Source organism: Prinia subflava, chromosome 24 (assembly GCF_021018805.1).
Source record: "Prinia subflava isolate CZ2003 ecotype Zambia chromosome 24, Cam_Psub_1.2, whole genome shotgun sequence".
NCBI lineage: Eukaryota > Metazoa > Chordata > Aves > Passeriformes > Cisticolidae > Prinia > Prinia subflava.
In genome coordinates this window covers 1,308,328-1,332,505 of record NC_086270.1, presented here as the reverse complement: position 1 = coordinate 1,332,505, position 24,178 = coordinate 1,308,328, and the positions used below count along the sequence as shown (strand labels likewise).

The 24,178-nt window shown below is 57.5% G+C and overlaps 2 protein-coding genes across 2 annotated transcripts; one reads left to right on the top strand and one right to left on the bottom strand.

The window, feature by feature from the left end:
* Positions 1-4,558: 4,558 nt before the first annotated feature.
* CAP1 (cyclase associated actin cytoskeleton regulatory protein 1) lies at positions 4,559-19,368 on the top strand. Its single transcript, XM_063418736.1, has 13 exons — positions 4,559-4,685; positions 10,029-10,141; positions 10,659-10,759; positions 12,197-12,274; positions 14,528-14,671; positions 14,760-14,845; positions 14,964-15,069; positions 15,152-15,323; positions 16,409-16,596; positions 16,784-16,907; positions 16,991-17,073; positions 17,542-17,685; positions 18,024-19,368. The coding sequence occupies exons 2-13, from the start codon at positions 10,048-10,050 to the stop codon at positions 18,105-18,107; spliced, it is 1,404 nt and encodes a 467-aa protein (XP_063274806.1). The 5' UTR covers positions 4,559-4,685; positions 10,029-10,047; the 3' UTR covers positions 18,108-19,368.
* On the bottom strand, positions 18,421-23,940 carry PPT1 (palmitoyl-protein thioesterase 1). The gene is made up of 9 exons (XM_063418738.1): positions 23,783-23,940; positions 23,459-23,568; positions 22,582-22,709; positions 22,263-22,333; positions 21,278-21,380; positions 20,873-20,963; positions 20,667-20,765; positions 20,401-20,472; positions 18,421-20,113 (listed from the first exon to the last, which is right to left on the bottom strand). Exons 1-9 carry the CDS (start codon positions 23,880-23,882, stop codon positions 19,991-19,993), a joined length of 897 nt encoding a protein of 298 aa, XP_063274808.1. The 5' UTR covers positions 23,883-23,940; the 3' UTR covers positions 18,421-19,990.
* Between the last annotated feature and the right edge of the window lie 238 nt (positions 23,941-24,178).

Genomic DNA, 24,178 nt, shown 5'->3' with positions numbered 1-24,178 from the left:
GCCATGAGGCAGCCCTGGCTGGGGCTGGGGAGCTCCTGCAGCAAAGGAACGAGGGCAGGACAACAGGGGGACAAAGCCAGCGCTCTCTGCAGCCCCTGTGCTGGGGCAGGTGGGTGTCAGAGCACCCTCTGCAAGAGGAGGACAAGGAGGAAGGCTCCAGCCAGCACAGAGCTCAGAACTGTTGGGAACGTTCTGACCCCTGCCCTGCTCCTGGCTGGGCTTGCCAGGAGTTATCCTGGCCACTGCCACGACCTGGCTGCCTCTGAGGGGTGTGGGCAGTGCTGCTGCCTCCAAGGAGTTGAAAGATTGCTGCGAGCCTTTGTTTTTCTCAAAGAGTTTCGACAGAAATAAGGGGACGTTTTATTCTTTGCCTCCTTGTTTGTTTGGCTCTGTGGAGTTCATGAGGAGAAATGTCTGTTCAGGTTTTTTGCAGCCAGTCCAAGAGGTTAAAACCAAACAGAGGAGCTTGAACTGGGGCCTGGATATTCCTGGCTGAGCACACACACTTACTCTGTTTGAGGCTTTTAAGAAAATGAGGTGTGTGGGGGGAAAGTGGCCATGAGAGCTGATAACACTGGAGCCCTGGGCAGAGCTCCAGCCTGCAGCAGGGATCTCACTCCAGCTGTGGTTACAGAGGGTTTCACTCCGAGCCTGGAGAAGAAATGGGTGGCAAAAAACTCACGGGGAGGTGTTGCCTGTACCTACAGCTGTGCCCTGGCTTAATCCACACACGCCTTGGGTGGAGGACAAATGCACCCCAGTGCTGGGGAGCACCTCCCTGCAGGGCTGGGGTGGCAGGGCTGCCGTGTCCCCCGGCTGAGGGCAGGGGAGCAGAGCCGGGAGGTGGGAAATGGAAATGCAGGGTGCATTTTCAGCTGTGTGCTCACACCCGCTGGGCTCTGCCTCCCAGGCAGCTGCCAGGGCTGGGGGTCAGCTCTGAATCCCAGCTGAGGGCTCCAGCAGCCCCCTGGGCCAGCCCTGAGTCCCAGCTGAGGGCTCCAGCAGCCCCCTGGGCCAGCCCTGAGTCCCAGCTGAGGGTTCCTGGGCCAGCCTGAACTCAGGGGGGCTGTGCAGGAGGGGAGCAGAGGGTTTCTGGTCTGCTCTGGGGATCAGATGACTGCAAAGGGCACAAAAGCAAACAAACATCAGTTAAAGCTCCAAAAGGCAGCACAGGAACCTGCAGAACTCCATCCTCCGGCACCGAGGGGCAGGAGCTCAGGGGCTCAGGCAGCTGGAGGCAGGAGTGACTGCAGGGACAGTTCCAGAGGTGACACAGCCATGCTGAGCCTATTTAGCCTGCAGGGGAAAAGTGTGAAAAGTCTCTCCTTGCAGAGGGTGAGGAATAATCCCCCTCCTTATCCGCAGGGAAAGGGCAAAACCCTTGGGGTTTATCCGGCAGCAGGATTTGTGAAACATTCCAGAGGCTGCTGGTGAGGATGGAGTTCCCCGGGCTGGAAGGATCCAGGAGCAGCAGGAATTACCCAGAGCTGGTTTCAAACACTTCAAGCTGAGCCAAGCACAGACTCCGGTGTCACCCCAGAGTCCCCAGGGAGGCTGGCACAGGGGACAGGTCCAGCTGGAAATCAGCTCAGCCTGGGAAGTTCTGGGAAGCAGCAGCAGGGCCATGTTCAGGACAAGTGCCGGGCTCTGTCACCAGCTGGGGACAGCAGAGTTAACCCAGGCCAGCTGTGCAGGACGGGTGTCACACTGTCCCCATGGGTCACCCTGTCTGAGGTCACCGGCGTCCTCTGCAAACACAGGCTGACGTGTTTTGGTGGGCTTTGGTTAATATTTTGTGAAATGCACCGTTCCCAAGGTTGTTCGCAGCCCCGGGACTCCTGCATGGACAGAAATGATGGGGCACTGAGGTGGTTTCCTGCTGAAAATCACCCCCATAAATCCATTTTCCCAGAAACTAAGCTGGGACAAGAGCCCTCCTCACCCCCCAAGAAGGAACCAGTGCTCTCCTGGGGCTGCACAAAGGGACACAGACACATTTTAGACAAAACATGGCTGGAAAATGAAGCAAATATTCCCACGGTGCTTGGAGAGAGGGGGGATGAGGCAGCAAACACGTGGCAGGGATGGAGCAGGTTGCCACATCTGGGCACCAGGAAGCCCCGCTGACCTTCCAGCCTGTAAACACGGAGATTGTAAACTCCTCCGTGCCCCGGCCTTACCAGGAACTCGCTCTTTGTTCCTCCAGGAACCGCGTTCAGCCCCAGCCCGGGAGGAAACACCGCGGCCGGGGTTGGGCTGGGACATCCCCAGCTCTCCTCTTCCCCATTCTCGGGTTATTTTTTTTGTTCCTCTTCCCATTCTCTGGGATTTCTCCTTCCTCTCCCCGTGGATCCACCCCTGGAGCACAGCTCCTGCCTGTGCTGCCCGCCTGCATTCCCCGTGCTGATTCTTCACTCCGGTGACTTTCAGGACGCTGTAAAACCCAAATCCTTGGCCGCACGCCCCCGAGGCAGCGGTGCTGTTTTATTTTCTCTTTTGCATCGCGTCCGATGGTGATGAAGGAAGGACAAGGGGCACGGCGGGTGCGGGCAGGGTGGAAAACGGGGCGAGAAAAGCAGAAAAGAGCCGGGGTGAGTGCGGGGAGGGCAGAGCAGGGGGTTCGCAGGGCAGGGGGTCCCAAGGAAAGGCAGAGCTGGGGGTTCCCCCACCCCACACACCGCTCACACACCGCCGGCAGCGCAGGGAAAGAGAAGCCACGGAGGGTTTGGGTGTCCCGCAGCGGCAGCCGGGACTGCAGAGCCTCAGTAGGTGCCAGCGGAGCATCACCGGGTGAGAGCAGAGCATCACCGGGTGTCACCAGAGTCTCACCGGTGTCAGCAGAGCCTCACCGGGTACCACCGGAGCCTCACTGGTGCCAGCAGAGCCTCACCGGGTGAGAGCAGAGCCTCACCGGTGCCAGCGGAGCATCACCGGGTGTCACCGGAGCCTCACCGGTGCCAGCAGAGCATCACCGGGTGTCACCAGAGCCTCACCGGTGCCAGCGGAGCCTCACCGGTGCCAGCAGTCCCTCACTAGGTGTCAGCAGAGCCCCGCTGCCGGCTCGGAGCGCGCCGTGACCATCTTTGGTAGCGCAGCCGGGCAGGAAGCGGCGGCGGAGGCTTCTCCTCCTCTTTCCCAGCCTGACAACGTGTCCAGATCCTCCCCGGGACAGTGTCCCAGCCCTCCCGGGACAGTGTCCCAGCCCTCCCCGGGACAGTGTCCGAGCCCTCCCCGGGACAGTGTCCGAGCCCTCCCGGGACAGAATCCGAGCCCTCCCCGGGACAGTGTCCGAGCCCTCCCCGGGACAGTGTCCGAGCCCTCCCCGGGACAGTGTCCGAGCCCTCCCGGGACAGTCCCAGCCCTCCCGGGTCACAGCCGCTCCGCACAGACCCCCGGCTCCCAGGCAGGATCCCACCCTCTCCCCGGGGCTGCTGCAAACACAAAGCTCCGGTCCCAGCTGCTGCCCCACGGCAGCGAACTCCTTTTCGGAGCAGGTCCGTGCCACTGCAGGCATCTCTTCCTCCACCCCCGTTGTTTTCCCCTTGGCCCCCCCAGCCTGGGACTGTCCGGCCACAAGGCTGGGATGATATTTATCCCCCCTCGGGGATCCGGAGTGCTCCTGGAGGAACAGGAGATTTCCAGGAGTTTTGCGATGCCAACCAGCCCTGGCACGGAGCACCCAGGGCCCAGAGCCCCCCAGGATTTACCCTGAGGAGGGGTGTAGCTGTTTTAGTCCCATGAGGACCCTTCTCCCACCCTGCACCCACCAGGCTCAGAGGGGCCTTGACCTCAGCCCCCACCGTTGCTGCCATTTGGGGGGGACCCGTTGATCCCTTCCACCCCCTCCCAGCCCCAACAGGGAGCAAGAGGGGGACGAACCCCTCCCCAAGGGGGTCTCAGCGCCCCTAACCCCACCCTGGCAGCCCACAGCGCACCTCCAGCCCCATCTCTAGACCCCAACCTTCAGCCTTAGCCCTCTCCCAGAGGCTCCCGCTTCATCCCAAAGCGTCCCTAACCCCTTTCGGGGGATCCCAAACCTCCTGAGGACCCCACTTGCCCAACAGCCCCTCCTGGGGGATCAGCAGCGCTCCGCCGGGGGGTCCCAGCTGGCCCTGCTGGGGCTCTGGAATCCCCCCAGCCCCTCTGTGTGACCCCACGCGGGTCCCGGAGCCCCCCCAGCCCCTCTGTGTGACCCCACGGGGGTTCCGGAGCCCCCCCAGCCCCTCCGGGAGTCCCGGAGCCCCCCCAGCCCCTCTGTGTGACCCCACGCGGGTCCCGGAGCCCCCCAAGCCTCTCCGGGGGTCCCGGAGCTCCCCCAGCCCCTCCGGGGGTCCCGATTCCCCCCGGGGGTCCCGCCCCCATCCGGCCCCTTGGCCCCGCCCACAAACGAGACCCCGCCCCTTTGCCCCACCCCTCGCATATTCAGGCCACGCCTCTCATATAATCAGCCAATAGCAGAGCTGCATTGCCCCAGAAGCCCCTCCCCTTTGCCACACCTCTTATCCTTTCTGACCCCGCCTCCATCCCCGTCCGCCAATCGCGCTGCGGCTGTGCCGAAGCCCCGCCCCTCTCCGCGCCGCGCCGCGCGCGCCGTGCGCACATCCGGCGCGCGGGGCGGGGGCCGGAAGCGGCGGGCGCGGCGGGGCTGGGCGGCGCCGGGAGCGGCGGAGCGGGAGCGGAGCGGGGTGAGCGGCACGGCCGGGGCTGGGCGGGGGTGAGCGGGCACCGGCACCGGGCACGGCCGGGGCTGGGCGGGGGTGAGCGGGCACCGGCACCGGGCACGGCCGGCGCTGGGCGGGGGTGAGCGGGCACCGGCACCGGGCACGGCCGGGGCTGAGCGGCACCGGCACCGGGCACGGCCGGGGCTGGGATCAGAACTGGGGGGTGAGCGGGCACCGGGCACGGCCGGGGGTGGGCGGGGGGTGAGCGGTACCGGGCACGACCGGGGCTGAGCGGGCACCGGCACCGGGCACGGCCGCATCTGGGGGCGGTCCTGGCGAGAGTAAGCGAGGACCGGGATCAGGACCGGGCACCGGGCGGGGGACACGGCCCAGCCCCGGGGGCAGCACCGGCGAGACGTGAGCGGAGACCGAAGGAGCACGGGCGGGGATCCCGGCCGGGGTGCGGGGGAAGCCCCGGCCCGGTTGCGGGGGCGGATCCCCGGAGCGCGGGGTTCGGGGTTAATTCGGGGCACGGAGCGGTGCAGACACCCCCGGGGGCGTCACCGGGGCCCTGCGGCAGCGGGGGCTCGGTTACCGGAGACCCTGAAGCAGCGGAGGCTCGGTTCCCGGGGCTCCGCAGCCCGGAGCGGGGTTCCTGCGCTCCAGCCCCCGGTGCCGGCTCCGTCTCCCGGGTGGTTCCCGTTGCTGCCCCCTCCTCTGCGTTTTGCGGGTGCTTAGGATGCGATAAATGCGCGATTCCCTTGGATTTCGTGACGGCGAAGTGGAAAAATAACAATCACAAAAATAACGATCACAAAAACAACAATCACAAAATAACAATCACGGGCTGGTTTTGCACGTCGGGTCCTGGGATTCCCCCAGGTTTGTGCTACAGGTTTGAAAAAACCAGGGATCTGTGGCATCGAGACTTTCTCTGTGTGCCTGTTCCCTTCCAGGGGCCATCCTTGTGTCCCTGGAATATTGCTGAGCTCTCTGAAAGCCAAAAATAAAAGCCAAAAATACCCCCAGTAATTCATGCAGAAGGCTCAGCCGAGCCGCCCGTGCTGGGGCAGGCACAGGAGGGATGCAGGGCTGCCTCCATGCCCGGAATTCCTGATGTGGAGCTGGAATTCCTGATGTGGAGCTGGAATTCCTGATGTGGAGCTCAGAATTCCTGATAGGGAGGTCGGAATTCCTGATGTGGAGCTGGAATTCCTGATGTGGAGTTGGAATTCCTGATGTGGAGCTCGGAATTCCTGATGTGGAGCTGGAATTCCTGATACAGAGCTAGAATTCCTGATAGGGAGCTCGGAATTCCTGATGTGGAGCTCGGAATTCCTGATAGGGAGGTCGGAATTCCTGATACAGAACTCGGAATTCCTGATACAGAACTCAGAATTCCTGATGTGGAGCTGGAATTCCTGATGTGGAGCTCGGAATTCCCGATGTGGAGCTCATAATTCCTGATACAGAGCTCAGAATTCCTGATAGGGAGCTGGAATTCCTGATACAGAGCTCAGAATTCCTGCTACCGAGCTCGGTGCTGCATCCAGCTCAGCTCAGCTCCCAGATCCTTGCTCACCTCCCTGCATTCATCCCCTGGCAGGGAAGGGAAGTGAGAGGAGTGTGGCAACCGAGGCTGCCAAGCACAAACCTCCTAATTCAGATAATTGTGCACAAAAAGGAGCCTCTGCTGCAGTGCCCAGCTTTAACCCCCTCTTAACGCGTGAGTAAAACACCAAATAACATTTTTAATGGCTTCGAGAGGGTTTGGTGTATGGGAGAGCTGGAATAGGAGCCAGATGGATTTTTAATTTTTTTTTTTTTTTTTAAAGCGCTCTTGGTTTTCTAAATGAAGTGGGTCTGAAATAGCAGGAGCAGCCAGCACGGGTTCTGGCGCAGTGTCAGCAAGTATTGTTGGACTCTAAACAGCTGAGATCTCTGTCCTGGCAGCTGCTGGGACCAGCAATAGCTGTCTTGTGTTCATAGCTGCTCCTGACCACTGCCTAAATTCAGGCATTTCACTCCTACCTCGCTTCAAATAATTCCTGCCTTGATGAGCTGAACTGTTTAAAAAAGAAAAAAAAAATTTTTTTCTTTGGCCTTTTGGCAGATATAAATATTGGAAATCATCTGGTAGCTGATCCCCTGAGACATCCCAGTGTCAGCTCAGAAATAAACTGTGGTATGTTCCTAATTTAGTTGTCCCATCTTTATTTCTTTTGCTGCAGAAACAGGAAGTAGCTGATGCAAACTCGCTGACAGCAGCGTCGGGCTCGCTGTGAGCAGGAGCGTAGGTTTGGCTCGGCTTGGGCTGTAAAACCAGCATTTGTGTCTTCCAGAACGCCTAAGAAAAGGTTTATGTGCTGTCTCAGGCAAGCAAATCATTTCATTTTTGGTGTTTTTCTGAGGATTTGCTCTCTCTGAGGCCGCGCCAGCTCCGGCAGGAAGCTCCTCTTGGTGTGCAGGGTTTGGGGTAACTGATGTTTTCACCAAAAAAATCCCTTTTATTGCTCTGTGTTTGTGGCACAGCGTGTCCAGAGCTGCGTTCCCAGCTCTGATGGGAATAAAGGGCAGTTGATAAATGAACAAATAAATGTGCTGTGAAAAGAAATGGCCCCTCTGGCCGGGGGTGAGAAGCCTGCGCTGCTGCTTCCGCTCCACTGGTAATCAAAGTTCAATTGGATTTGAACTGGATTTAAATCCTTCATTGGGGTCTCAGAAACTGCATCTCCACCCTGTCAGAGAACTCCAGCCCTGCACAGGGAGCTGGAAAAGCCCCCTCATCCCTCTGGAGCACAGGGGGATGTGCAGAGCAAAAATCCCTCCTGGATGGTGTGTGGAACAAAAATCCCTCCTGGGTGCTCTGTGTGCCTCATCTTCCTCTCCAGAGAAGGGAAACAAGATATGATTGTTTGCACTGAGACCTTTGAAGTCCATTTTATCACTTTTTGTCAAATTATTTTACATTCAAACAGACCAGTAGACAAAACACTGTCTAGATGCAGTCCAGGCAGGTCACGCTGTGTGGTTGTTTTTATTTTCCTGGTTGAGTGTTAATCTCAGGGTTGCAAACTGTGGTTTAGTTACAGCTCAGTATTTTTATTTCATTCCGTGTGGGTGTCCAGGCAGCAGGAATAGCTGCATCCACAGGGCAAAGAGCACAGGGAGGGTGAGTCAAAAGGAGGGACAGAGATCCAGGGTTGCCTGCACTTCGCTCTCATTCTGCTGCCAATTTACCGACTGACTTATCTTTTAAGTTGCCCTAATGCCACCCATTAAAAGGAAATTAAAACGAGTTCACCATCTGCCTGGCAGCACCGGGTTTGCAGAGCTGGGAGTTCACAGCTCAGGAAAAACCGAGGCAGGAGTTGTCAAACAGCAGGGAGAGGGGAAGGAGAGTCCCGGGGAAGGCTGAGATTTTAGGGCATTAATCCCACCCAGGGCCCAGGGGGTTGCCCCCGTGCTTTGCTGCTTTCCAGCTGGACTTTGTGGTTGATAATCCTGCTCTGAGCTGCAGTTTGCCACCGGGGCTGAGCAGATTAGAGCCTGGGGCTCAGGGCTGCCCTGGCTGCCTGTGCCCGGGCTCCTCCCTGTGCCACATCCCCCTGGCAGGTGGCTCTTTTTGGGGAGAGCCCTGGCCGGGTGCTGGCAGTGCTGGCTCCTGCCTGGCTCCAGTGCTGGTTCTCTGGGGAGTGCAGGATCTTTGGTGGGGCTTTGTGCATCACTCACAGTGAAAGCAGCAGAGCTGCTCATTCCTCTAGTCGAAGTTTCAACCTCTCTGCACTATTTTTTTTTTGTATTTGGAAGGCATCCAGTCGCTGCTGTCCAATTCTGTGCACGGTTTTCTGTGGTTCAGTCGTGGACAGAGGAGGAAACTGCTGCTCTTCCTCTTGCAGGGGGTGCCTCTCTGTCCCCTGTCCCCCAGGGCAGAGCTGCCTCTCCGGGGCTGGCAGAGGTGGAAATCGGCCTTGTTTGTCTTGTGACATCAGTGCCGGGCTCATGACTAATCCTGGAGCTGCCCCACATCCTCTGGAAATTAGGTGAAAACTTTGAAGCAGGGCTGAGAGGGTTTGTGAGCAAAAGCAAAACTCAGTGAGGACTTGAGGTTTCCTCTGGGAGGGGATCCGGTGTCAGTTCAGCTGAGTAAACCCTTCCTTCCTCCTCCAGCATTCTGGGGAACATTTTGGGAAGGACCCCCTGCTCCAGGCAGGGGTTTGAGCTCCTGCAGGCTGCAGAGGGAAGCTGTGTCCAGGCCACCGCGGTGATTCACGCTGTAAAATCTTTCGATGAGTGGTGATAAGATAAAAAAGCCATTGGTGACTTTGCTGCTCCCTCCCCGCATTCCCTGGGCATTACTGTGCCGGGAGCGTGACCCGTCTTGTTGCTTGGTGCAAAGCAGTAATTAATGGAAAGTTTCTGTGACTTTTAAGACTCTTTCCAGATGAGATGCAGCAAATGGCTGGCGTGCCTGAGTCTCTTTCCTGTGCAGTGGCTGCAGAGGAGGTTCTGCACACACCAGAGCTGCAGAGGAGGAACAGGCGCGCGTTGTTGCAGAGCCGCTCTCAGCTCGTGCAGCTGCTCCCCTTGGCGTGTGCCAGGGTGGCTCAGGCTCTGTGCTGGGCTTGCAGATGCTCCTGGGAGCAGTTCAGGACTCTGGGAGGTCCTTCCAGATGCATTTGGGGTTTCCAACCTGGCTGTTTTCACCTGGAGCTCCCAGCTGAGCTGTGTGGTCACAGCTGGGACTTTGGCCAGCAGCTGACTGCAGTGAGAACCTTGGTGTCACTGAGTGGTGTCACTGCAGGGTTAGAAGGTGGAAGTTTTATGTCCTTACACGTGTAAAATGGAATAGAAACTATTCAGGAGTGTGGCAATGTCACCCTGGTTTTGAAGACTTTTCTAAGCCTTCTGTAATGTTCTTCATATTAGAGTCAGAAATTTCACCTTATCACACTTTCTACTATAAACACTGGTCATGTTTTGCTATCTGTCTTTCATTGTTCACCTATTTCTAGGTGGCAAGAGAAAGGTAATTAACAATTGGCTTGACCAGTATGGATTGAGAGGTGGAATTCCATCCTCCAATCCATGGGCACCATAGGAAATGTATAAAACTGAGTTTTGTAAATAAACTCGTCCCTTTTTTCCTGCTTCGCTCACCAGCGTGTCCCCGTGTGGTTCTTTTCGTGTCCACTGTGACATGGCACAGGAGGCTCTTGTGTAACCCAGCTGTCCTTGGTGCATTTCTGGCCATCCTCAGGGTACAGAGCTGGGCAGGAATGATCCCCCTGAACTGGCAGAGCTCGTGCCAGGCAGCCACAAACCCTCAGTGGCACCAGTGGAGGTGACTGTGCCCTGTCCGTGCAGGTTGTGGACAGCAGCAGACATGGAGAGGCTGGTGGAGCGCCTGGAGAAGGCCGTGGAGCGCCTGGAGACCGTGTGCCAAGGCTCTGCCATGTGTGGGGATGCCCCTGCCAAAGGTGAGAGCCACAGCAGCCCCCAGAGCAGAGCTGGGGAGGGCAGGGAGCCGGGCTGGCAGCGGGGGCTGCCCCGTGAAGGTAAAATCTGCACCCTGGGGCTCCTGCAGGTGGGAGGTGCAGCCCAGGGCAGCCTGTGGGGTGCTCGTAGTGAGGGCTGTGTGTTGTTACGGTTTTTGGACGGCACAGAAATAACAACGTGACTCTTTATGATGGTAAAGATGAGAGCAAACTTTATTCTTTTAAATTCTACTTTTATAGAGTAGTTCGGTACAAAGAACGTGATTGGTTATTTAGAGTCTACACCCTTTTGTAAACATTTCTTTCCAGTAAACATGTTGGAAAAACACCACCTGCAGATAGTTTCTCACTTCCAAGGTTTGTTTGAATTCCTCCTTTAGATTTCTCAGGCTAACATGAGAAAGTTGCTCGCTTGCCTTTCACACAGACACTGGCAGAGCCTGAAGCCCCAATTCAGACCAATGTCAGGCCCACAGCTGTGCTCTGGTTTTTCCCCCAGGAGTGGCTCAGTACGTGCAGGCTTTCGATGCCCTTCTGGCCGGGCCAGTGGCTGAGTACGGCAGGATCAGCCGGGAGATCGGCGGGGATGTGCAGAAACACGTAAGGAACTGCTGCTGTCCCTCTGCTGTCCCTCTGCTGTCCCTCTGCTGTCCCTCTGCTGTCCCTCTGCTGTCCCTCTGCTCCCCCTCTGCTCTCCTCTCAGGGTTGTTGATTCTCTGAGATTCTCCTCGGGGTTGGTGTTCCCCAAGGTGCTCAGGGTTCCCCCAAGGTTGCTGTTCCCTGGGAGTTTCCCCTGGGTTGCTGTTCCCAGAGGTAATCAGGTTTTCAGTCTTCTCTTTGCCCTGGGTGTTTCACACCGAAGCCAGAGACGACAAGTTGAGTCCAGCAGTTCGTGTTATCAAGGCTGTTTATTCTTAATTATCTCTCAGTTCTGTCCCAGCTCTGCAGGGCGTCCCCAGCAGAGCAGGACACGGGGGGGACTGGGCGGGTCAGAGAGCCCCACACCTTATGTACAGTACCCCTGACCCAACCACTGTCCACAATGAACTTTTTATTTACAAAATTGTACCAATACTCACTGCCTATGTTAACCTGTCATTTCTACTCTAAACCAATCTCTAAAATCCAACTCAGCAGAAAATGGGGGACGAGAGCAAGAACAAGGAGCACAGGGGCCACTCCCCAATTCCTCCCTCTTGTCTCTTCAGCCCCATATGCTAAGAATCCTAATTTCTATATTTATATTCTATAATAAACCATCCACTACTTATTTCAAATTCTTAGGGTTTGTGATTCTTCCTGCATGTGAGTGTTCACTCCCATGGACAGGAATCAGAGGCAGTGTCCTGCTGGGACCTGTGTGGGTCTAACTGAGCCCCCTGGACAGATCCCAGACCCCCTGTCCGGTCTCCAAACCCTCCTGTACAGTCTCCAAACCCTCCAGGGCGGCCAGAGAGATATCCTGGACTCCAACACTCCCCCTCTGCTCTCCTCTGCGCTCCCTCTGCTCCCCCTTTGCTCCCCCTTTGCTGTCCCTCTGCTCTCCCCCTGCTCTCCTCTGCTCTGGGGGTGCCTCCTGTCCTCAGGGCTGCCAGGGCCAGGTTTCCATTCCTCTTTCAGGCTCCAGACTCCTCCAGGAGCAGAGCAGACTCTTGTCTCTGCTGAGTGGCCTCTGGATAATCGCTGGGCTTTTAGGATTGATTTGTCCTTTTCCCTGCCCTGTGTCCCTGGGTGTTTATAACCCCTGAGGATTCAAAGCAGGTGCCCAGATAACCTCCAGCTCGCCACCTACACACAGGACGAACCAAACCTGCTCCTGGAAATCCCTCAGTGCCTGGCTGTGCACAGACCTTGGTGCAGGCCTTCAGGAGGCCTGAAAACTCCCCAGCCCTGAGCTGGGACGCTCTGCTGAGGCTCCTCTGGGGATGGGGCTCTCCAGGAGTGTGCTCTGAGCTCGGCGTGGCCGGTTCCTCACGGATGGGATGGTTTTTTGGTGTGGCACCAGGGAATCCCCCTGATGTTTGTGTCTGTCCTCAGGCTGAGATGGTCCACGCAGGCTTGATGGGCGAGAGGGCTCTTCTGGTGGTGGCATCTCAGCACCAGCAGCCGGCAGAGGTGAGTGTGGGACAGGAACCTCCTCCCTCGGGGTCAGGGGTGGCTGCCAGCGCTGGGGAACCTGGGCTGTCACAAAAAGAGGAACTGCAGGAGGACTGGGGACACTTCCTGAGGGCATGAAGGGCTCTGGGTGCTCCCCAGGGCTGGGCACAGTCCTGGCTGTTGGTTCTGGGAGCTGCAGAGCTGGAATTTCCCAGCTGGTGCAGCCACGAGTGGAGCTGGCAGAGCAGTTTGGGGGGGTGTCAGAGCAGCCCGGGGGTGTCAGAGCAGTTTGGGGGTGTCAGAGCAGTTTGGGGGTGTCAGAGCAGTTTGGGGGTGTCACAGCAGCCTGGGGGTGTCAGAGCAGTTTGGGGGGGGTGTCAGAGCAGCCTGGGGGTGTCAGGGCAGTTTGGGGGAGTGTCAGAGCAGTTTGGGGGGTGTCAGAGCAGCCTGGGGGTGTCAGAGCAGCCTGGGGGTGTCAGAGCAGCCCGGGGGTGTCAGGGCAGTTTGGGGGTATCAGAGCAGTTTGGGGGTGTCAGAGCAGTCTGGGGGGTGTCAGGGCAGTTTGGGGGAGTGTCAGAGCAGTTTGGGGGTGTCAGAGCAGTCTGGGGGTGTCAGAGCAGCCTGGGGGTGTCAGAGCAGTTTGGGGGTGTCAGAGCAGTTTGGGGGTGTCAGGGCAGCCTGGGGGGTGTCAGAGCAGTTTGGGGGTGTCAGAGCAGTTTGGGGGTGTCAGAGCAGTCTGGGGGGTGTCAGAGCAGTTTGGGGGTGTCACAGCAGCCCGGGGGTGTCACAGCAGCCCGGGGGTGTCACAGCAGCCTCTGGCTCCAGTTTCACCTGGCTCTGCTCAATCTGTGTCCTCAGAACCTGCAGACAGGATCGTGTCTGGGCCAGGAGCCACCCTGGGATTTGTGTAGCTCCTGCTTTTCATGATGCTCAGAGACTTTCAGGCTCCTCCAGGAGCAGAGCAGACTCTTGTCTCTGCTTGAATGGCCTCTGGATAATCGCTGGGCTTTTAGGATTGATTTGTCCTTAGCGGGTAATTTAACACTTTACCCTGGGCTGCTGCTTCTCAGCAGGATGTGTGGCTGAGAATCTGATCCTGAATGCTTTGGCTTTTCCCTGCTGGGAATTGTTTTTCCCGAGCAACAGGATCCCACCTTGCTTTTCTGTGCAGTTATTATCTCACCCAGCCGTGGCTTCTGCTGTTACATTGTGGGAGCTGGATTTCTGTGCTCCTTTCCTATTCACTGCAAAGCAGATCTGCATCTTTTTCCCTAAAAATCAGCGTTGGAGGGTTGTTATGTTTCACCAGGCTCGCTGGGATGCAGCTCTGTGCAGCCTCTAGCCTGAGAATGTGCTTATAAATCCCACGGACACGTTATTTAAATAAAGGATTGTGAACAAAGAACAGCTTTAATCTAGGGTAGCTCTTTGTGCAGGTTGTCTGGCAGGAGTCTAATTGTGGAGCAGCCAGTTTAAAATGCAAAATGTGGGAACTCTCAGTGCTTGTGATGAAGAATTTCCCCATCCCGTGGGGACTGGAATGTTCTGGAGCTTCTCAAAGCGTGGCCTGACCAGCGGTGCTTGGGACCTCTCAGTTTTCGTCTAAACACAGGAAAGGGCAGCAAAAGCAGAAGCTGAGGCTTTGGAAAGCAAGTTTTGCCCAAATTTGTCCCTCTCTGCTGCCACCAGCAGGAGATCTCCTAGAGGAAGGAGAAGTTGCCTCAGAGGCATCTCTGGAAATGTGGAACTGGCTCTGTGTGCTCTGAGCCCAGAGCACTTCTGGCACTTCCACTCAGCATTCCAAAGGGACAGCACACAGCAACAAATTTTTACCATCCAAATACTAAAGAAATAACTGGAATCCTGAATTCTGGCTCGATTGGGGCGAGCTCTGAGCTTGCTGGGACTCTACTTGTGGGTGCCAAAGCTGCCCAGCAGCTCCGAGGGTTCGTGGAGGAGAGGGAAAATGTAACAAACTGTGTTGGAACAAAAGAACCCAGGAAAGGCAAATGCTATTTCTGTCCTCGTTACTAACAAGCTCTGTCAGTGTCTCCTGGATTGAACATGAGTCACAGTTCTTGGCGTTCTCCCACAGCGTGATCCCATGGGAGCAGTGACTCCAGCCTGGAGGAGCTGGGCTGGGGGACCAGGCCTGGGCAGGAGCTGGAGCAGTCCCTGTTCCCAGCTGGAATCTTGTCCTGAGTCCCCATCACCTCGGCTGTGCGGCCATTCCAGAGCCCTGCTAATTAACCTCCTTAATTGTTCCCGCAGAACGCGTTCTCAGAGCTCCTCAAGCCCATCTCGGAGCAGATCCAGGCCGTGCAGAATTTCAGGGAGAGGAACCGTGGCAGCAAATTGTTCAACCACTTATCAGCAGTGAGCGAGAGCATCCCAGCCCTGGGCTGGGTGGCCATGGTGAGGCCTCCAGGGGAAGGGATTTTCCTGGGGCTGCTGGGGAGGGTCTGGGCTGCTGGGTGCTCTAGCTGTGTTCTTGCTGCTCTAGGCTCCAAAGCCTGGTCCTTACGTGAAGGAAATGACTGATGCTGCCATGTTCTACACCAACAGGATCCTCAAGGAGTACAAGGATGTGTAAGTTCACCTTTTCTCTTGGGGGTGTTGTTGAACTTGGCCAGCTTGGGCTGCTCCGGCGTCTGACCACAGCCGCTCTCCGTTAATTCCTGCTCCTCTCACCTCCTTGTGTTCTCAGGGATAAAAAACACGTGGACTGGGTGAAAGCTTACCTGAGCATCTGGACGGATCTGCAGGCCTACATCAAAGAGTTCCACACCACGGGGCTGACCTGGAGCAAGACAGTGAGTGCTGGCTCCAGCTGGAGCTCCGGGGCGGGCGCGGCGGCAGCGGGGCCGGTGTGAGCACCTCTCCTCTCCCCTGCAGGGTCCTGCAGCCACAGCAGGGGCTAAAGCACCTCCTGCCCCCCCGGCTGGGGTTGCTCCCCCTCCTCCAGGGCCTCCCCCTCCTCCTGCCCCCGTGAGCTCCAGCACAGACGACTCCGCCTCGCGCTCGGCGCTCTTCGCCCAGATCAACCGGGGAGAGGGGATCACCTCGGGTACGTCGGGGCATGGGAGGGAGGGAGGGAGCTGCTGCTGCTCCCTGTGCTGCTGCTGCTCCCTGTGCTGCTGCTGCTCCCTGTGCTGCTGCTCCCTGTGCTGCTGCTGCTCCCTGTGCTGCTGCTGCTCCCTGTGCTGCTGCTGCTCCCTGTGCTGCTGCTGCTCCCTGTGCTGCTGCTGCTCCTTGTGCTGCTGCTCCCTGTGCTGCTGCTCCCTGTGCTGCTGCTCCCTGTGCTGCTGCTGCTCCTTGTGCTGCTGCTCCCTGTGCTGCTGCTGCTCCCTGTGCTGCTGCTGCTCCCTGTGCTGCTGCTGCTCCCTGTGCTGCTGCTCCTTGTGCTGCTGCTCCCTGTGCTGCTGCTGCTCCCTGTGCTGCTGCTGCTCCCTGTGCTGCTGCTCCCTGTGCTGCTGCTGCTCCCTGTGCTGCTGCTGCTCCTTTTGCTGCTCCCTGTGCTGCTGCTGCTCCCTGTGCTGCTGCTGCTCCTTTTGCTGCTCCCTGTGCTGCTGCTGCTCCTTTTGCTGCTCCCTGTGCTGCTGCTGCTCCTTTTGCTGCTCCTTGTGCTGCTGCTCCCTCTCCCTGCTTTCCCCCTGTCCCTCAAAGCCCCTGCCTGAAAACATCAAAACCCACCCGGTCCCAGCCAGGGGCAGCGCATTCCCAGGGACAAAGGAGAATTTGTCACCCTCCTCTGGCAGGTGGAATAAGACATGAAGCTCTAGCTAAAAAAGGCTGAGCCCTTTGGTTGCCTGCGTGTTTCTGGTGCAGTTTTGCAGGTGTTGTTTGCAGGGATTTTTTCCCTTTTCTGTGTTACCTGGTGAGCACAGCAGGACAGGAGGGGCTGGGCTCGGGGCTGTTTGCAGCTGCAGAATGGAAGGGCTGGCACAGCTCTGTGGTTCACGTCGTGTTCTTGTCAATATTGCAGCAGCATTTCCTGCTTCCTCCTTCCCTTCCTGTCACTCTGGGGCTCAGCTCAGCCCCATCTCAGGAGTTTATTTGTGTTTTGACATTTGTGTCTTGCACTGATGTTTGGTGTTTGTGGAGCTGCATTCCTGCAGGGCAGCTGGGGCTCAGCTTTGCCTTCTCCTGCAGGCTTGAGGCACGTCTCAGATGAGATGAAAACCCACAAGAATCCGGCCCTGAAGAACCAAGGGGGCCCCGTGAGGAGCGGCCCCAAACCTTTCACTGCTCCCAAACCAGCCTGTAATGCTAATCCCTCCCAAGGCACCTCCCCGAAGGCACCTCCACTGCTGGAACTGGAAGGCAAAAAGTGGAGAGTGGTGAGTGCCTGGTGCTGGCAGGAGTGGGTTGGAGGGATGGGAGCTTGGGAGAAGCAAAGGGGGCTCTTCTGGAGACCTTTCTCCATAGAGGCACCAGCCTGAAGGCACCTGTTTGTTTTTAAATGGATTTTAATGCATTAATTGCTCTGCATTCTGAAAATGAAACGTGTTTCCCCTGCCTTTTCAGGAAAACCAGGAGAATGCCACTAACCTGGTCATCAGTGAGACAGAGTTGAAGCAGGTAGCTTATGTTTTCAAGTGCACAAACAGCACACTCCAAATCAAAGGCAAGATCAACTCCATCACCCTCGGTGAGTGGGGAGAGCCCTGCTGGTGCCTGTGCAGGAGCTGAGGCCTCCAAAATCTCCGTGCCCTGATCTGCTTTTCTCTGCAGATAACTGCAAGAAGCTGGGTCTGGTGTTTGATGACGTGGTGGGCATTGTAGAGATCATCAACAGCAGGGATGTTAAAGTGCAGGTGAGCTCTCTCTGTTCTCTCCCTGGCTCTGAAATTGTATTTGCAGACCAGGAGTGTGGAGAATATCCATGAAACATCACCTGGCCCTTGGGAAAGGGCTGGAATTTGTGTCTTTGAGCTGTTTCAGGGCTTGGGGTAAGAGCTGAGGCTCTGTGAGGTTCAAGGCACGTTTGGCTGCCAAAGCAGGAGGCCAGCAGTGGGATTTATCCCAGTTCAGTTCAGGTACCTGATTTGGGATGGTCACTTTGCCCAGTGCTGGCTCAAGTTTTGTTCTAAAGATCAGAACAAGAAACTGGGGGAAAATTGCAAACAAAAACTTTGGATTTTTGCTAAAGGTGAGAACATTTGAATTCTGTCCCATTGTCACGGGGAGGGCTTGGAGGAGTCAAACCTCTTCCCTTGATAGAAAACACCCCCAGAAACGCCGTGGTCGTGCAGGTGAAGCTAATTCTGCTCTGGCCCTGGCAGGTGATGGGTAAAGTGCCAACGATTTCCATCAACAAGACAGATGGGTGCCACGTGTACCTGAGCCAGAGCTCCCTCGACTGCGAGATCGTCAGTGCCAAGTCCTCGGAGATGAACGTGCTCATCCCCACCGAGGGCGGGGACTTTGTGAGTGCTGCTTCGGATCCTCTGCAGCCCTGGCTGTAGGCAGCAGCTGCGGTCTGAGCCCTGCAGGGGGTGTTGCTCATGGTGGGGGAGAGTTTGGAGGTTGTGAAGGGTGATCTGATTTTAAAAACCAGCAAAAAATATCTGTGAATTAGATTATTGCTGGTTTGTGAGAGCTGCTGCTTCCTCGGGATCTCCTGGGGGCAGGACAGGCACCAGGGGTGGTACAGGAGGTAACAGAGCACAAAGCTGAGAAAAGAAATGCCTGGAGCAGTGGGAGTGGTTGCTGATCTCGGTCATAAACTGATTTTTGACTACAGATTTCTGTTTTTACCCTGCAGACTGAATTCCCCGTCCCAGAACAGTTCAAGACAGTGTGGAACGGTCAGAAGTTGGTTACCACTGTGACAGAGATCGCTGGCTAAGCCGAGAAGCTCCAAGGCTCACGCCCTCCCCTGGCCCTGCTGTGGGACAAATCTGCTTTCAAAGATGATTCTTTTAGATTCCTTGTACCTTTCTGCTCTCAAACTGCTTCTCTTCTACCCGAGAGACACAGCTGCCTGCCATCACTGAGATTCCTCTGCCTGGGGCTTGGGGTAGGTGGCGGGTCAGCGTTGCCCCCCTCTCTCAGCAGGAAGGTGAATTTTTCTCTCCCTTTGTCCTGTCTCACCACCCTGATCAATCAGAGTCTCGGTGAACTCCACAGCCAGGCCTGGCCGTTGGCTTTTCAGAGTGTTGTTTTTGTATTGCCTTTAAGTAAAACTGTTCACGTGAGAGGAGTGTTGTCCCCTTTTTAACGAGTGTCTGTCGGAGCCCACAGTGCCCAGCTGCCAGGGCAGAGGTCTTGGGAAGGTCCTGGAAGCTGCACACCCCAGCTCTCCGGAACAGTTGGTGGCATCCCAGGACACGGGAACGGTTTTGTCGGACCAAAGGCTGAGGACCTGGGCCAATCCCACCCCGATCTCCACCATTCCCAGTAGCTCAGTGCATTCCTGATTGTGCCATGACAGGAGGCTTCCATCCCCCAGTGCCACAGCGAGGCTGCAGCGCTGTCACCGCGCTGTCACCGCGGCCACCCCGCAGCCTGGCCTGGAGCTCAGCACCCCTCACTCCATCATCTCCACCCTCACGGGGGAACCTTCCCCAGGGCTCCCTCCTTGGAGCAGCTGAACTCAGGTTCAGCCCTGCAGGGTGAACCTGTGCCCTTCCATTCCAGGTCAGATGTGCAGAGCTGTAAATACCCTGTCAAATCCACTCTGTTCATCTCCCCATCTGCAATCAGCCCCCCATGAATCCTCTCCCTGGTTTTTCCCCTCTCTTTTTGCTTGGCTCTTTATTTTGGTGGGAGCTCGTGGCCTCTGTCCCAGGGCGCTGGGGCAGAGTGGATCTCACAGTACTGTACTGACCCACAAAGGGAGCTGCACGTGCTTTGACCTTCGTTTTTCCAACGCCTCGGGTGGCATAAGCATATCTTAAAAACGCATTTCTTCTGTAAAGTGTCAATGTTCTTTTTCTCTAGTACAAAACTTACAAAAAGAAAAAAAAATTATGCAAATTTTTTTTTTTTTATTTTGAAACTGTCCTGTGACTTGTACTTGTCTTCTCCTGAGGCTTGTGGAAAAAAAACCTTTCTTATGTACTTAAGATTATACGGAAGATAGAATAAAGTTAATGCCAACTTGCTCATTTCTGTGGCTCTTGTCTCTTTTTGGGGACCCCCCTCTGCCTGACCCTGCCCTGATTCCTTCAAATCTTTCCCAGATTTTCCCCAGCTCCCCTCCAAACACAGTCAGTAGTTGTCCAAGGTTTTTTTTTAGTTGGTTAGATGGAAAGTTCTTTATTGATTTCAGTTGTACAAAAGAGCACAGACCAAGCCATTAGTTGAAAACTGTTCAAGCTGTTAATACTGCTGAATTCCAAACCCTTTATTTTTACCAGAAACCCCTAAATTTGCCCTTTTCCCCCATCGTGAAGGGCTGTAACACGATTCCCCTGCATACAGCCATGAGTTGCTGATCCCTGCTCTAGTGAGTTGGGTTAATACTGCCAAGTGTGTCCTGCAGGAGGAGGGGATGGAGAACAAACCCCTGGCACAGCCCTGCCCTCACCCAGGGACCCCTCAGGGCTCAGCCACAGCTCTGGGAACTCGGCTGGGTTTACCAGGCTGGAGTCAGCCCAGATGGGAGTGCAATTCCACCCTGCTGAGCTGAACCCTCCCCCTGTTCCCCTTCCCCAAATCCCTGCAGGTTTGGCTGCTGCTGCTGGTGTTAGTGACAGTGGAAAAACGCTGTCCCTGCTGCAGAGGAGCTCACTGCAGGAAGGGGAGGATGGTGCTGTCAAACCACTGCTCTGAGAAGTGCAGGTGATCCCCCTGCACCCCCAGGAACACCAATTTCCCTGCCTTGTCCATCTCCTGCAGCCCCAGGCGGTCCTGCCGAGAGAAGGGGAGGTTCCACCTCTGCTCTGCTCCTCACGGAGGGGCAGAAGGGATTTCAGGGGGCTCTGGCAGGAAAGCTTTGAGCAGGAGCAGAGCTGAGGGATCCTGAGCCAGGCTGGAACCACCAGGGTCAGGCCCTGAGCTCCAGCAGTGCCAGGAGGGAAACGTCTCCCTGAACAAACAGGTCCTGGCAGGGGGAGGAAGGGCCCAGGAGGGACAAGAGCAGAGCTGTGGAGTCTCAGGGACAGCAAAAAGGGGACACAGCAGCCCCCAGAACTCACCTCTTTGTACAGCGAGGTCTCCTGCAGAGGGATGGTCTCCTTGGCTTGGCCACTTTTGTAAAACCCAAACCACTGCATAAAAAAGGATTAAAAAAACGAAGGAGCAGCTGCTGAGGGGCTCCCAGGAGCCAAGCAGGCTCCCAGCAGCTCCTGCTGCAGGCAGGGCAGTGTCAGGCCTGTGTTTGTGCCCAGCCTGCCCCTCTGCAACCCCCAGTTCTGCCACCAAAGGACAAACAAAGCCCCCAGACCCACCCTGCCCTCCTCACCTCGGAGATGGGAGGGTCCACCATGGTATCGTTGAGGAATTTCACCATCACAAACTTCTTCAGAGCCATCAGGTTCTTCTTGTAGGTCTCGTTGATGCCCTGGATGGAAGCAGGAGAGCAAATCTGAGCCACTGGAGAGCCCAGAGCCAGGGAAACCTCCTGCTCTTCAACTGGGACCTCCCAGGCTCCTGCCCTCCGTTCCTTACCCTCTCCTGGTTGATGTCAGCCAGGAAGATGCTGTTCTTCCTGTAGTCCTCCTCCCTCAGCGGGTCGTGCCAATACTCAGCTTGGACCAGGCTGCAGAGGGGAGAGGCCAAGGCTCAGCCCGGGCTACCAGGGCTCAGCCTGGGCTACCAGGGCTCAGCCTGGGCTGCCAGAGCTCAGCCTGGGCTCAGCCTGGGCTGCCAGGGCTCAGCCAGGGCTGCCAGGGCTCAGCCTGGGCTGCCAGAGCTCAGCCTGGGCTCAGCCTGGGCTGCCAGGGCTCAGCCTGGGCTGCCAGGGCTCAGCCTGGGCTGCCAGAGCTCAGCCTGGGCTCAGCCTGGGCTGCCTGGGCTCAGCCCGGGCTGCCAGAGCTGCTGCTGTGCCCGGGGCTGCCCGGGGGATGCACTCACTGCTCCTGCACTGCCTTGGTGTAGGCTCCCAGGTTCAGGGTTTTGCGGATCCAGTCGCAGAGGTGGGAGCTCTCCCCGGGGCAGCGCGGGAATCCGAACACCCCTGGGGCAGGGACAGGCTCAGTCAGCCCTGCTGGGACCCCCTGAACCCAGCTGGGATCCCCTCAGCCCCACTGGAATACCCTCAGCCCCGCTGGGACCCCTCATTCCTGCTGGGATCCCCCCAGCCCCGCTGGGATCCCCTGAACCCAGCTGGGATCCCCCCAGCCCCGCTGGGATCCCCTCAGCCCCGCTGGGATCCCCTCAGCCCCGCTGGGATCCCCTCAGCCCCACTGGGATCCCCTCGGCCCCCCTGGGATCCCCCCAGCCCCGCTGGGATCCCCTGAACCCAGCTGGGATCCCCCCAGCCCCGCTGGGATCCCCTCAGCCCCGCTGGGATCCCCCCAGCCCCGCTGGGATCCCCTCAGCCCTGCTGGGATCCCCTCGGCCCCCCTGGGATCCCCTCAGCCCTGCAAGCTCCTGGACAGCCCTCCTGTCCCAGGAGCTGTGGCAGAGACAGGGGATGGGGATCCCTACAAATCTTCCAAAGAAGCCGTGGAATTCTCAGGGCAGAGAGTTTGGGATTCACTGCCAGCCACTGTTCACTCCACACCTCCCTCTCCCCAGGGCTTTGGCCTCCAGGTGCTGATGTCAAACACCCCGGGGACACGGAGGGTTCAGCCCCACAGGGGCTCTGATCTGTAGGAATTTCTCCCAGAATATCTCATCCCAAGAACCCTGCCCAGCAGTGGTGCCAGCTGCTGGCACAGGGCCCTTCCCACTGCCACTTGAGCAAGATCAAGATAACGAAATCAGCAAACGCTAATTGGGCCAAACACATCACCAGATCCAGACAAGAACAAATTAAATCCACCAGGAAGTGATGAGAGCTCAGGAAAGAGCCCCAGAAGGAGCCCGGGAGCTGTGAGAGCTGCAGGGTCTCTACCTTGGTGCTGTCCCCCAACGGAGATCAGGTTGAGCATGGGAGGAGCAGGGCACCTCTGGGCCACAGCCCTCCTGTGGGGGAAGAGCAGGGAGCAGGGCAGGGCAGGGCAGGGCGTGCCAGGCCACAGGGGCAGGCTCTGCGTGGGCCTGGGCACTTGTGGAACCTCTGCCAAGGGTTTAACCCTGCCCAGGAAAACACAGCCTGCCCCTTTGGAGCTCAGGAATTCAGCAGTTTGTGTCTGCTGAGAGCTTCTGAAGGGTCTAAAGGGAGAACTGGAGCCCCCAGGAGCCCCGGGGCAGGAGCAGCAGGGCGGACTTACAGGAATTGGCCTCCCTGGGAGAAGCCCATGGCGTTGTAGCCCTGCTGCAGGCGCGGGTCCGAGGCCAGCTGGGTGCACACCTCCCTCACCTGCTCATTGGCGTTCATGAAGAAGCTGTTTTCCATGTCCTGGGGACCAGATCAGCACACAGCATTGGTGCCTTTGTGGCTGGGGTTGTTTTAAGCTCTGCAAACAGACCCCTGAACATTTGGGGATCTCAAAAAGGACCTGAGCCTTCACAGGGAGGGAAGGGAAATTCCAGTTCTGACACTTCCCCTCACCAGACTTCCCTGCTCTGCTTGGCAAAACTGTCTCAGTTTTGGGACAGTGACATTTCCCCAAAGTGCTCCACAGCCTGAATCTCTTCAGATTTTGTTCATATATATTTATATATATAAATTAACATTCAAACTCCTCCAGAGCCCAGAAAACCACCTGCACTGCACACTGTCCTGAGAAATTATTTAAAGAATTTTCACAGGACTACAAAAACTGCCCAAACCCACAGAGGTGCAGAAGTGTTCAGTTTATTACACTGAAGTAAATAAATGTTTGCAAATCGAGGAGCACAGCCAGGGACAAAGCTCTGCCTCACACAGCATCCACCCCACGAATTCCCTGCAGTGGCCAGAGTGTGCTAATCAGTGGATTTGCATATTAATCCAATTTAGGTCAGGGATTTGTTTTCCCCCAGTGCTTTTCTGCAGGTATTAGCTGGACTTTATCGGGTTCTACCTGTCAAAGCTGTTTAGCTCCCCGAGGAAAGAAAATGAGCAGGGAAAGCACAGCAGAAATCCTGGTGGCATCCTGTTAAACCACGGGGTGCAGCAGCTCCCGCCCCACCCTGCCCTGCCCGCCCGGGCGCCACCCGGCTCACCTGGATCAGGTTGCTGCCGATCTTGAGCGACAGAACGTAAATCCCCGGAATTTTCTTCTCCACCAGTTTTTGGATGTAGCCCATGCTCACCGGATTGCAGCAGCTGTCTCCTGCCAGAGGGAACACCGGGATTCACCGCCACGGCCCCGGCTCTCGCCTCACCTCCACAAACACACCACGGGACCGAGGAGGGTCAGCACCTCCCGGTCCCCGCGGAGACCAGCGGACTGGAGGGGGACACCGGAGCGGGCGCCCCTCGGTCCCGCTCGGCCCCCAGCCAAGTCCCGCCGCCCCCGCGGGCGCTGGCGGAGGGTCCCGGCTCACCCATGCCGTGCCAGATCACCAGCGGCGTGGCGGCGGCCGCGGGGCCCAGGCACAGCCCCAGCAGCGCCAGCACCGGCACCGCCGCCATGAGCGCCGCCATCTTGGCCCGTCACATGACCCGCCGGCGGCGAGGGGCGGGGCCGGGACTGGGGCGGGGCCAATCAGGGCGTGGTTCGTTGAGTGGGCGTGGTCTGCTGCGGGGGCGTGGCCCGGGACTCCCCCGGGACCGCGGGTTCGAGTCCCGCCGTTCCCGATCCCACGCAGGAATCCCAAATCCTGCGGCTCCCGTGGCCGTGTCCCGCTCCCCGCCCCGGGACACGCAGCCAGGAAACCCACGGGGCCCTGCCTGTGTGTTATCCACGTGGCACTGCATCCTCTGTGCCCTGCCGCGCGTTG

Excerpts from the sequence above, each read along its gene's own strand:
- CAP1 (XM_063418736.1), top strand. The coding sequence starts at position 10,048 with ATGGAGAGGCTGGTGGAGCGCCTGGAGAAGGCCGTGGAGCGCCTGGAG. Across the intron at positions 10,142-10,658 it reads TGGGGATGCCCCTGCCAAAG|GAGTGGCTCAGTACGTGCAG; the intron begins GTGAGAGCCACA and ends TTTTTCCCCCAG. Across the intron at positions 15,324-16,408 it reads GGGAGAGGGGATCACCTCGG|GCTTGAGGCACGTCTCAGAT; the intron begins GTACGTCGGGGC and ends CTTCTCCTGCAG.
- PPT1 (XM_063418738.1), bottom strand. The coding sequence starts at position 23,882 with ATGGCGGCGCTCATGGCGGCGGTGCCGGTGCTGGCGCTGCTGGGGCTG. Across the intron at positions 21,381-22,262 it reads CGTTGGGGGACAGCACCAAG|GGGTGTTCGGATTCCCGCGC; the intron begins GTAGAGACCCTG and ends TCCCTGCCCCAG. Across the intron at positions 20,473-20,666 it reads TGGACCCTCCCATCTCCGAG|TGGTTTGGGTTTTACAAAAG; the intron begins GTGAGGAGGGCA and ends TTTTTTATGCAG.